Source organism: Hordeum vulgare, chromosome 7H, assembly GCF_904849725.1.
Source record: "Hordeum vulgare subsp. vulgare chromosome 7H, MorexV3_pseudomolecules_assembly, whole genome shotgun sequence".
In the NCBI taxonomy this organism is placed as follows: Eukaryota; Viridiplantae; Streptophyta; class Magnoliopsida; order Poales; family Poaceae; genus Hordeum; species Hordeum vulgare.
Window position 1 is genome coordinate 599459671 of NC_058524.1, and position 13403 is coordinate 599473073.

Here is a 13403-nt window from a genome sequence, read left to right on the forward strand (position 1 = left end):
ATGGTTATGAATAGGCCAACATTAAAGAGGAAAAGAACCAAAAGAAGCATATAGATACACATGGGTAAACCCAGTTAGTTTCTCTGATTCAAATTCTGGTCAACAACACAAAAACAATTAGAGCTAGAAACCTAATTGGTTTCAGTTTGAGAAAGAAAAAAACCTTGAAATGACTAGATATTGTTCTAAAACAATGCAATCTCGCCCTTCTTTTGTATGTATGTTGTCAGTGGTGCTCAAACAAAATAGGGCAGCACCTTCTTTTTTATGGATGTCATTGGCCTCTGCTGTTTTATTATCGTGTGGCCGTCAATGCTATGTGGTATTTCTTGATATATTAACGTATACCTTTTTCTCTGGAGTTTATGAATATATCAAGTAGCGCACATGCCGCCCATATCAACATGGATTAGTCACCTATGACTTTGTATAACTGTATATCTTATGCATAATTATATCCAATGGTATATTTGAAACGACACACAAATAATCCAATGGTTATATATTGTTTCTGAGGGCGTCGGCGTCTTTATGCCTCTGTTACTCGAATGTATTTATTTAGCTGGTTTCCTGCACGCATAGTTTCAAAGAAAATCAAAAGAATATGGCTGACAAGTTCAAGCAAATAATAAAAACAGTCTTATGGTTGGGGACGAATTTGAAACTCAGTCTGTTCAAGCAAGGATGGTGTGGCGACGACGTCATCCTCGTGGTGGACATGTGTCCTCGGGCTCCGTCGTTGCAATGGTGTTTGCTCCAATGTCGTTGTGGAGATTGGGAGGTAGTCCGGGAGCGGATGTGGATTGTGGTCTGCATCGACGACATGTGGAAGATGGAACATGTACTGGGTTCGTGGTTGATGGATGGCAGGTATGGTTTCCTCCTTCAACGTCTTAGTCGTGGTGGGATCGATGGCGTGTCCGTGCTGTTGCCCCGGTCTAATTCGTTCAACGACAAAGGCTTCACTTTTGGTGAGCCACTTTGCAGGTCCGCAAAGGTGTATATATATCAGTGATGGAGCCGCGTCGAGCTCGGGTAAGGAGGTGACCCGTCATTTTTTCCTTTGGTGGATACTTTGGTGGTTCCGGACGCAGTTGACAGGCGTTGGTGTGAAGCTTAGCGATGTTTTGCTATCTTGTATTTTGTATTTCATGATATGAATGAGACACGTATTACCATGCAAAAAAAAAGTTGCATCAAGCTGTCTTGGCATCAACATGAATGTGAGTGCAAGATCGACAAGCTAAAATTTTCCTTGGAATTATCTATGAAGAAAACCTTTTTTTTAAGGGGTATCAATCAAGAAAAGCTAAAGGAAGTCCTTGAACTTGAACCAAAAATGCCTCGGTCACGGGAGGAATTTTGTTTTCTTTAGCAAAACACTAACGGCCCGTTCGGCAACCCACTGCCGGCCCAATAGCTAACGCAAGAAAACTGGAGCTCCTTGCCCGTGGCCATAGGTTTCAAACTTTCAATCCCCTTCGTGCACGCTCGACGGAACCGCCGGCGCCATCTCGTGCCGCCATGTCCGTCCCGTCGGATCGCTCTCGCCCGAGCGAGGATGGCTGCGCTTCAACTCGTGTCCGGTACGTAGCAGAGCAGCATCCACCGTCGTAAACTCCTGCGCCGATCCCCTGACATCTCCTCCATATCTGTTCGTTGCAGGTCTTACTCTCCTCCCCACGGCGGCACGGCCGCCGAGAGGCTCGCCGACGACATGCTCGTCGAGATCCTCTCGCGCGTCCCAGCAAGGTCGGTGTGCCGCTTCAAGTGCGTCTCCAAGCACTGGCTCAGCCTCATCGACCACCCGGATCACCGCAAGAAGCTCCCTCAAACCCTAGCCGGCTTCTTCTACACTAGGAGTGACAACGGGCAGTTGCCTCTGGAAACAGAAGTCCGCTTCGTCAGTGTCTCGGGGAAACGCGGCCCTCCGGTCGACACCTCTTTCGCCTTCCTACCCAGCCACGGGCGCGTCGATCTACTGGACTGCTGCAATGGCCTCCTCCTCTGTCGCTGGTACGCCGTCTCCGCTCCGGATGATGAGTTCCGCTACATCGTGTGTAATCCTGCCAGGGAGGAGTGGGTTGAGTTGCCGGACACCAGTCATGCTGACAATGTACGGCGCGAGGCACTGCATTTGGGTTTCGATCCTGTGGTGTCTCCCCACTTCTATGTGTTTGCGTTCCTCGAGGATGCCCACTTTAACTTCTACCTTGCCGGAGTGGAAGTATATTCATCGGAAACCAGGAGATGGGTTTATAAGGAAATTGGATGGAGCAAAAGAATTAAGCTTGCTGCTCGGCAGTCTGATGCTGTCTTCCTCAACGGCTGCTTGCATTTTTATGCCTCTGGCAAAATTTCACCCTTTTATATAGGTGTGATTGACAAGGAGGGGGAAATATGGGCGAGGCTCTGTATCCCTGGTGATAGGTTTGGTGGTTTTATTCAGCAATCACAGGGCCGTTTGCATTATGCTAATTTTAAGAAAGATCACAATGGCGATGTGGTTCGACTAGTAGTCTATGTTCTGGAGGACTATAACAGCAAAAAATGGAAACTTAAGGATACCGTTGAAACTTCAGATATATTTGCAGGGACAAATGTTACTGGTTCCGACCGGTTGGCAATTCATTCGGTTGATTCTTGTTGGATTGCGACTCATCCACAATATAACTTGATATTCTTCACTGTGGGGTCAGCTTCCACATTAATGTGCTACGACATGGATCGTCAGCAAGTCAAAGTGATTCGCAATCATGATGGCTATCAGCCACGTCTGCCATATGTTCCATTTTATGGAGAGTTACAATCACTTCACGCATGACATCAATATGAAATTCACCTCGGTATGAAACTGCCAGTGTCATATAAAGGGATCTATCGTTGGAGTCAATTGTTTGTTCCATGGAGGAGTATCTTCGGTATGTCTGCTTGGATTTGGTTCTTGTTTTGGCCTGGTGTGTGCATGCTTTTAGCAAAAGTCATGATCAATGACTGTCATGCAACATGAACTTGTATCTTATATTTTAAGTTGGGGGAAAAACATAAGCATCTTATTGACAAACTAGCCAATGACTGCTTGTGTGCTACTGGCATATGTGTGAAATATATTACCTTTGCACTTAGATATATCTTAGTTGATGGTGAAACACTTTGGCTGAATATGGTGTCACTTCTGTTGATGCTAATTACTTTTGTTTGCGTGCTTTAAATAGAAGATGTCATTAGCATAAGATCAACAATCTGTGCTTGGATCATAATATTGATTCTTTTGTTAGATAACTTCGTTTACATTCTAAAACTGAAGACATCCTGTTTGCAGGCATTTGAAAAAGGTCTGAAATAAGATATGTCGTATCCCTTTCCATGGTAATTTTAGTTATTTCCTGTTAAAGAAAAAGCCATACTTCTAGTTGTATGGTCACCATTTTTTGCAACATGCACCCTACTTACCCAATGCAAATTTACAGTGTTTCGTTGGACGTCCTGTAACACAAACAACAAGTGTTTGTTCTACAATGTCTGCTTATGTTTCCAGATACAAATCAATGATCCACGGAATAGCATACCTTGGAAAAAACTATTTTCAGGTTTCTCTCCCTTTTTTGAAACGATTTCCTCTCGTATTTTTCACACAGGGCTCTGTCTACCAGGGCTCGGATTTCAGCCTCGAGCCTCCAAGACACACTGAAACCATCCCTGCCATTTGTCATTTGCTCCCTTCTGTGTATCTGACTATCGGGACAGCACCGATGTCCATGAAGAGATGGATCTGATTAGAAGGAAGGTTCGGCCGTGAAAAGACACTCTTTGGACATGTAGGATTTTTGTTTCCCGAACAGAAAGTGCTCCAGATGACTAAAAGAGTTCCGTTCACTTTCCAAGTACTTCAGTCAATATGGCTTTTCAGCGTCATTTCTGAAACAGAAAGTGGCGGCCGCCGGCCATGCCCTTCCAGACATAATGAAACCTGCACCTTTGTGTTGCTGCGCCCCTCCTCATGGTATCGTAGACGGTGCTGGTGTTTGGAAGGAACGAGACTGTTTCCCCCTTTCTTGTTTGCGGTTTCCAAGCGGATATCGACGTAGGAGGGCACTCTTCTACGATCGTGCACATAAGAATGTTGCATAAATCTTGGGTTCGCTCACTTCTGACCGGTCATACATATGAATTGTGGGCAGCTGGCTAGAGAATCTATGGGCCAAAAGCCACTTCTTTCCAGTTTCTGCTTCTACAAACCTAGAACCAGCCAAGGAATCTGAAAGAACTGGCCGTATGTTGTGGGGGGCGCTGGTCGCTGATGGTCTGGTTAATTAGACCAGCATATATACATTCGTGTGTGAGCTCTACTGTTAGTTTTTCTTTCTCGAGATTCTACTCGTTTTCTTCTCTACACATCTCATATCTCTTCATAATTTACTAATTCTACTCTTCGGCTTTCTAATAGAAGCTTTCTGTTGGAAAAACATGGTATTACCATCACCTCCGCTAACCACCGAATGCGTGAGCGTTAGCGCCACATGATATCCTCACGGTAGTTTACTACTACAGTCCGATTATGTACCTTCAGCTCTTCGCAGGGGTTCAGCTCGGAACACCTCCAGTTTAGTTCGAACTTGACCAAAAGAGTTCTTTCCCAGTCAGCCAACTCCAAAGCCAGTGCATGCATCTTTGCACTTGGATGACGCGCTGAGAGTAGCCAAAACTCGATCAGAATTCAGACATGAGAAGGCCTTGAATGCACTAGAGTGATGAATTGTCGAGAGAGCTTCATTGTTTAGCCCATTCGACCCACTGACGGTGCATTGGCTAACGCAAGAAAACCGATGTCCGGCGAGCCCGTAGTCCCCTTCCTCCTCCGTCTCGCTCGACGGCACCACCGACCAGCGCCATCTTCCGCCGCTATGTGATCCATGGCGAGAGTAAGTCCACTGTTGGAAATAATCCAAACCTAGTCCCGTGATAGTATGCTACAGTAGTGAATTAGGAGTAGTATATATAGATAGCCAGTAGCCGTGTCGTGTCCTGGTAGCACAAGTTATGTCAATCCGAGTAGATCATCAAGTCCTTTGCCAAGTCCTATAAAGCACACCGGAGCTGTAGTTTTTTCTATGTATAAAACCCGTCGATTCGAGAAGAAGTAAAGAAAAAAAGTAAGGCGTACCACGTTACCTTGGCAAAGGTTTTAGTGAGCGCATGCTCGGCTACATTGATGTGAAGGATCCTGAGGGTGTGACAGCTTTTCCACATCTGTACTTGTCAGCTGTCCAGTACGCAACGCAGCGGTATCAACCATCGCAAAGCCCTTCAGCTCTGTTTGTGCACATCTTACTCTCCTTCCCACGGCGCGCGGCATGGCGGCCGTGGGGCTCGCCGACGACCTGCTCGTCGAGATCCTCTCGCGCGTCCCCGCAAGGTCGTTGTGCCGCTTCAAGTGCGTCTCCAAGGATTGGCTCGGCCTCATCGAACACCCCGAGCACCGCAAGAAGCTTCCTCAAACCCTAGCCGGCTTCTTCTGCACTAGGAGCGGCAATGGGGAGTTGCCTCTGGAAACACAAGTCCGCTTCGCCAGTGTCTTGGGGAAAAGCTGCCCTCCCATCGACACCTCTTTCGCCTTCCTGCCCAGCCACCGACGCTTGGATCTACTGGACTGCTGCAACGGCCTCCTCCTCTGCCGCTGGTACGACGTTTCCGCTCATGGTGATGAGTTTCGTTACATCGTGTGCAATCCTGCCACGGAGCAGTGGGTTTCGTTACCCCGTCGCAGGCGTGTTAGCAAGGTGGGCATAGTGCGCCTGGGTTTCGATCCGGCCGTTTCTTCCCACTTCTATGTGTTTGTGTTGCTAAAGAATGTGGAATTTAACTACTACCTTGGCGGAGTGGAGGTGTATTCGTCAGAAACCGGGAGATGGGATCATAAGGAAGAGAGATGGGGCGACAGTATGGAGCTTGTTACTCCTCAGCCGGCTGATGTCTTTTTCAACGGCTGCTTGCATTTGCACGCCTATGGCAGATGGTCATCTTGTTGTCTAGCCTTGGTCGACACGAAGGGGGAAACATGGGCGAGTCTTGGTATCCCTGGTCATCTGTATGGTGGTTTTATTCAGCTGTCACAGGGCCGCCTGCATGGTGCCAATTTTGAGAAAGATCGCCATGATGATGTGGTTCGACTAGTTGTTTATGTTCTCGAGGAGTACGCCAATAATGCATGGATATTGAAGCATAGTGTTGAAACTCCATACTTACTCGGAGGGGCAAATGTTGTTGATTCCGATCGGTTTGCGATCCATCCGGTTGATTGCCGTTGGATTGCGATTCATCCGGAGTGTAAGTTGATCTTCTTTACTGTGGGGTCTGCTTGCACATTAATGTGCTACGATATGGATCGTCGGAAAGTCAAAGTGGTCTGCAATCTTGATGGCTATCAACCACGTCTGCCATATGTGCCATTGTATTCAGATCTACAATCACTGCACAGATGACATCAATATGAAGCTACTGGTTTCTTTATAAGAAGTGGGTCTCTTATAGGAGTCGATTGTCCGTGCTATGAGCCTATGAAGGACTAGCTTGGTGTATGTCTGCTTGGATTTGGTTATCTTTTTCTCTGATTTATATATGCATGCTTTTGTAGAAGACATGAGTGTCATGCATTTTCTATTTGAAGTTTGGGAAAAAAATATAAGCAACGTATTCAGAAAGAATGAGCCAATGATAGCTTGTGCTGACGATAAAATGGCTGAAATATTTATTCATTATTGGAGTATATATGCGGTTTGATGATTGAAACAGTTTGGATGAAAATGGTGCTAATTACTTGTTACATCCATGTCTTAAGTATGAGATTATGTTAAAAAAGGACACCACTACAAATTTGATGTCAGATTTTGTACTGTGGAAAATCAAACGTTTTTCAGGCCGAATTTCAAAAGAAAAATGTTAGATATTGCCATGTTGCAAACTAAATTTCGCAGAAAAAGTTAACAAAAATTTGCTACAGAAGACTGGGAAGGCATACTCTTTTTCCGTGGATTTTGCTCAGGAAGGCGTGTAAATAAGTCTGAACTAAGAAATGATGTGTCCTTCCCGTAAAAGTCTTACTTGGTTTCTGTTAAAGAAAAGGTCTTACTTCTAGTTAACTGGTTAACTAATTTTTGCACACTCCACTAGTCCAATGCAAACTTAAAGCGTTCTTTCTGAACTTTTGATTTTGGATGTCCTGTACCACAAACAAGCGTCTGCTGCTGTAAAAAACAAGTATAATGACAAATTTATTTTCTGCCAAAGTTGCTTACATTTTCAGGTACAAGTGAATGATCCATGAGGCATGAGCAACATGAAAGATAGGTGCGCATCTGCGCACACACCACCTGTAAATAACCTACCATGGCAAAAATTTGTCGTCAGGTTTCTCTCCCATTTTTTACACCATCTTTCCAATCAAGATTGCTCTGTTTTACCAGGGCAGGGGCAGATTGACTAGAACCATCCCTGCATCTACACCCCTAGTCGTCATTAGCTCGTTTCTCTGTACCGCGGATAACACCAGTGCTCATGAAGGGATCGATTAGATTTTATTTTCGGTTGGAACGAAGGTTGATCCTAAGAACAGTAGAATACACTCTCCATGAACCGTATGATTATCTTTTCCAAACAGAAATTGCCCCAAGACTAAATAAATATAAGCAATGACATATTGATCTTGATTTAACTAAATTGGCGGTCCATTTGCCAGTGGAGAAAAATATGCTCCAGTCCAGTAGGTTTCCTCTTTGCTTGACAACAGTGGCATCTTTGCTTTCTTCCGCCACCATGTTGACTCCGGCGGATCGCCCTACCCCATGGGAGGAAAGGTGTCACTTCGACTCGCCTCAGGTAGGAGAAGCATCAGAATACTTACCGTTCCGAGACAACATATGGATCCGTGTGTGTAGATCGTCCGCTTCTCCCCACCCCATTCTCTTCGGCGGCTTGGCAGTCGAGAGATTCACCTATGAGGCTACGACCTCCTCGACTCCTCGTTGAAATCCACTTGCATGTCCCACCATGTAACATTTAAATTTGTATTGATGCATAAAAATGTTTGATACAAGAAACTTATACACAATGTGTTGTAGGAAGAATATTTTTCCATAAAATATAGACCTCCTCTATGAAATGTTATCAAAATAGCATTAAAATTTATTATGAAAAATTAACCTTGTTAATTATATAGTTATCTATATCAAACAATGTCCACATAACTTCAAAATTGTAGAGAGAAGGGGACAAATGTTTCATACAAAGAACTCATAGAAAATGTTTTGCGGAAAGAACATTTTTCTTGAAATGTGTAGCATCACCTTTTTTTATGGAAGTGTAGCATTACCTTCGAAATGGTCATGTATGATAAATAAAAGGTAGAACTTGTTTTCCAGGTTACAATGTTCCATACGCGATTTTGTTTTGACATATTGTCCACCATATGTGAGTAAATAACAATGCTTGGCCATATAAATGTTTACTTTTATCAAAAGTATTGATCCACTATCTTAAATTTAGTTCGTTTCATAAACATGAAAATCCTCTCAAAATGAATTTTATAGAACGGTGAATAAATTAAAATAGTTCATAAATTAAAATGACAACAATAACATCTTTATGTAGGGAAGCAATAATTTTTAATGCTGAAAATTCACAAAGACAAAAAAACTAATGAAAAGGGAAAATCAAAACTAAAAGTAAAACTGAATGAAAGAGAAACGTAGAAAATGATAAATATAAGGAAAAAATAGAAGAAGTAATACAAATCCAATATCCCATGAAAAGGTACAAAACAAAATATCCCTGCTGCTACTTACTAGTAGCATGGGGTATAAATCCCGCGCCGCTACTAAGTTGATAGTAGTAGGTGCTCCTAACTGATCCCCATTGTACACCATGGGACAAGCCATAGTAGTAGCATGGGTTATAAACCCCGTGCTGCTACTGAGTTGATAGTACCTCCGTCACAGTTTATAAGGCACGCACGTGTACCTAGGTCGTCAATTTGACTTATATAAAATCTATGGTTTAATATTAAAATTATGTCATTTAAAAATAGAATATCTAAAGTTTTTAATGATATATTTTTTGTAATATATGATTATCATTAAATTGGTTAAATTGACGACCTAGATACACGTGTCGGACTTATAAACTGAAATGGAGGGAGTAGTAGTAGTGAGGTGTATAAATGCCACACTAATACTAAGTGGTCCCCACCATGACCCTTGTGTCAAGCCCTAGTAGTAGTGTGGGGTATAACCCCCGCGCTACTAGTATCTATCCACCAACACATGTGTACACATGGCGCATGCAGGCCCAAACGCAAACCCACACTCTCTTCAGATTCCCCTTCTCCCTCTCATCTGTGAGTCCCTTCGTCACCCATTGCCAAGGCCGGCCTGACACCTCGGCGCCTCCCCCAAATCCGTCGGCCTCCTCTCCCACCGCATGCCCCTCCCCTCCCTCTCCTTCCTCCTTCTTCTCCCCTGCTAGAAGGAGAAGGAGATCCAGCAGGGGGCCTTCAATGGTGGTGGCCAGATCTGCTATCGACACATATACTTACACCTCCTCGCCGGGACAGGGCCTCGTGAGGACATGCGGGCACCATGGTCAAGGGTCCCAGGACAAGCAGCAGCAGACCATCGAGCGTCGTCTAGGGTTTCGCACATCGGCTCCAGCTCCGGTAGCCATCGGTGAGTTCCTCCTCCTACTCCTCTCTATCTCTCTCTTCCTCATTCTAATTTTTTTCTCTTCTTTTGTAGTAGCAGCAGAGGAGAGGTGCGGGGATGAGTTCGGTGGGGAAGCACCATCACCATGGACGACTGCAACCCCTCCATGACCAGCAACAACCATGGGTCGATAGGACGAAGATGCCGAGCAACAGCAGCCATCGTTGAAAAAAATGATTCCTAATTATTTAGTAGTAGCGATGGTTCTAGCCCCGCGCCATAAGTTACCAACAGTAGCGCGCGTGGGTTGAACCCGCGTTACTGCTAAAAGTTAGTTGTAGCACCCTAGCAGTAGCGCGTGCCCCTGTACTACTACTAGCAATGACCCCGAATTGCTACTAGGGTTTCCACTAGTAGTGCCATATGGTCACCACCGACGATTTTGTTGTCGTACTCAGCCCGAACCTCACGTTTTTTGTCGTGGCGTCAAGCACATAGCTGTTGTCATGATCCTCCCCTCCTTCCTCGCTTTGGCACCAGGGGAATCTTGAACAATGGACGACGGGGTCGTGCGACACCCGAAGATGTTGCGGCCTGTGTTAGATGTTGGAATTGGCTCGGGCTTGAACTGCAACCATCTCATGGAAAACTGCATACGGCAAGGGGTGGTATTGGAAGGACAATGACGTGGTGCTACAATGGGCGGCACGAGATGTTGGAACCCGCACGACCGCGAGCTGCAACCTCGTTATCCAGATGATGCTGGAGCCATCACCCTTTGTTGTTGCAAACGGATACGATGAAGGCTACAACGATAGCTCCAAGGCGACATTTTGCCGCAACCGGCACAAGTGTTTTTTGCTGCTGAGGTTGTTTTGCTGGAACTAGCATTTTATTTTGCTACACCTATCTAATTCGATTGTTATAACCAACTATCGGAAGGTTTTTGTTGCTGACCTTTTTCGCTAGAACCATTGTTAAGTTTTGTTGGAACGGGTAAATCTTTTTGCTTCGACCAGTTTTTGTTGCTCGACATGGCAGTGCAAATCCATGACATGATGCAGATGTTGCAACCATGACGACTGCGTGTTGGAAACCTTCTTTTTCAAGCTGCAACCATGGCGAGTAGAGGCAGCCAAGGCGACGGCGGCCAACGAGCCCGAATGGCGGGTGCAGTGGGGCCGATTGACTAGTTTTTATGGCATGTTTCAAGCAATTTCTTATCTTCAGTTCGGTTTTTTTTTCTCTTGTCCCTTTTTTTTTTCTTTAATGCGTGGTTTAAAAAACCTTGTTTTTCATTAGAAAACTGGATGGACCTTTTAAAATTATTTCAACTATTTTTCAATTTCAATAAAGTTTTAAATATTTGATGAACCTATTTTCAAATTCGGCTAATGAACCTATTTTTACAATTCGATGAACCTTTTTAGGTTGATGTTTTCTTTTCAAATTCGATGGACTTATTCCAAATTGATGAACATTTTCCAAGGACATGAATTTTGTTTTTCAAAATCCATGAATTTTTTTGAGTTCCCGCTCTTTTATTTCATTCTGATTTTTTTTTTTGCAAAATGTGATCAAGCAAACCAGTGAAAAAAAACATGAAATCTACATGGGCTGGCCCGCCAGAGTGGGGGCATAAATCCCTGGCGCCTGAAGTAAAATACGAGAAAAAATCATTGAAAAAAAAACTTTTAGATGTTCCCAAATCTGGACTGAAAAGCTATGCGTACAGCTGAGATGGGCTCGGCCAATAGATCGACAGTGCATGTGAATGATAAACGATTTGTCATAACGTGCTATCTCCTCCTCGGGCGCTGCCCTGCGTTTGCCAGTCCATGTAAATTTATTATTTTTATATTTTCATAAATTATTAAAACTTAAAAAACATTCAGATCATAAAAGAATATTCAGAATCTTATTACATTTTTCGTTTTTTCAAATAATGTTATAAGCTTCAAAAATTCTTCAGATCTTATAAAATGTGTTCAATTTTGCCAAAACAATTCAAAAAGAAATAAAGCTTTTAAAAAAATTAACACCTTTCCAAATTTATTCACTTTTTTTCAAAAAACAAAAAAAAGAGTTTCATAAGTTTCTGAATGATGTTCTCATTTTCAAAAAATTGTTCATGTCTTCAACAATTACTCATGCTATTCAAAAAGTATTTTGGAATTTTAAACAAATGTTGGCTTTTCCAGAATTAGTTTTCAAATTCAAAAAGCCTCATGTTCAGAAATCATTCGCTTGTTAAAAAAATCAATTTTGTTGTTGTTTAAAAATATATATTATAATACTATTTGTGTACTTGTTAAATTAGAAGAAAATTTAGAAATAATGAAGAATCGAAAGGAAATAAAAACATAGAAAATAAATTCTGCTAAAGTGAGTAAAACCGGTCCCAAAAAAGGCTAAAACCCCAGAAAAATGCATTCAAAAAAGAAATCACACAAAATCACGTCTTTCCCATCCACTATTGGACGATGACCCCTCACAGGGCACTAAAGGCAAGCGCAATGTATATTTCACAACACGCAGGATATAGCCTTTCCAACTTCTCCTTCCATGTGCATTGGTAGATACATAGAGCCAATTGATTTGTTAATTGATCATGTCTTATATCGGAATCATTCGATTTAATTTAGTTGTCTTTATCACTATCACAAATTGAGCTTGTAGGGGATACATTGCGAGTAGACCCAGTGGGAGTGTCAACGAACCTGATCTTTATTATTTCCGGTCCAAATTGTACATAATTTATCAATGTAAAAGAAAAGATTCACAACAAGGTGCCTTTTTTTCTACTTGATTACAATTTCATATCTCGGGAGCTAGCTATCCGATGGAAACTATTATTCCACCATAGTGAACCACCAGATTGATCAAACCTACCTCTAATGACACAACAGGAGCTCCCTAGCAAATATGTCACCAAGGTTAGGCCCGTATTGACATAATTGGGGAGATAAAACCTATCATGTTGTGACAACTAAGGGATAAATTGGCAAGAACCGTTAGATGGGTAATTTGTGTCAAAAATATGCAATGCTCTGCTCATGCATTATAAAAAGGGGCCAAGAATGAATATACGTTTTATGTATGGATTGGGGGGTGGGGGGGGTGGGGCTTGCCCATATTTAGCAAATATGACGGCCGAAAGTCCACCACGCGCCCTCCTTTTAGTGTGTTCTCACCTGGCCAACGTGGTTGAAAGCCACCATGCCCATCTTGAGGGCGTCCTCCATGTGTCCCCAGGCGATCGGCACAACGTTGACGGTGAGCGTCGGGTAGTTGAGTGCATGTATGCTCTTCCTCGCCACGCCGAACAGAGCACTGCCCCGGCTTGAAGATGACTATGTTCCGAAGTTGATGTTGAACTTGACATCCGAGAAGGAGACGGCGATCCAGTTGTTGCCGTTCTCTGCGAGGATGCCGAGGGACAACCGGATATCCCGCAGCCCGCCTAGCTGCCTGTCATAGGTAAGCTTCTTCAGGCCCGCCTACTCGATGGAGAGGAGGGGCAGTGTCCGGTGCAGCCCGAGCTTCATCACCATCATGATCACCACACCCACCAACACTAGGACCACTATTACGGTGAGGAGCACCACGATATGGGGTGGGGGGCATGTGCCCTCTGGGCCATATGTAGCAAATATGAAGATTATAACAAAAAGGAGGCACTGCGATGAGTGGCGGCGTCATGATTCG

General features: G+C 43.7%; 2 protein-coding genes across 2 annotated transcripts; both read left to right on the plus strand.

Annotated features, from left to right (window-relative positions):
- The first annotated feature begins 1524 nt into the window (after positions 1-1524).
- Positions 1525-2824, plus strand: LOC123409452 (F-box protein At5g07610-like). The gene is made up of 2 exons (XM_045102350.1): positions 1525-1586; positions 1666-2824. The coding sequence occupies exons 1-2, from the start codon at positions 1525-1527 to the stop codon at positions 2822-2824; spliced, it is 1221 nt and encodes a 406-aa protein (XP_044958285.1).
- Positions 2825-5354: 2530 nt separating this feature from the next.
- Positions 5355-7313, plus strand: LOC123409454 (F-box protein At5g07610-like). The gene is made up of 2 exons (XM_045102351.1): positions 5355-6277; positions 7304-7313. The coding sequence occupies exons 1-2, from the start codon at positions 5355-5357 to the stop codon at positions 7311-7313; spliced, it is 933 nt and encodes a 310-aa protein (XP_044958286.1).
- Positions 7314-13403: the final 6090 nt, after the last annotated feature.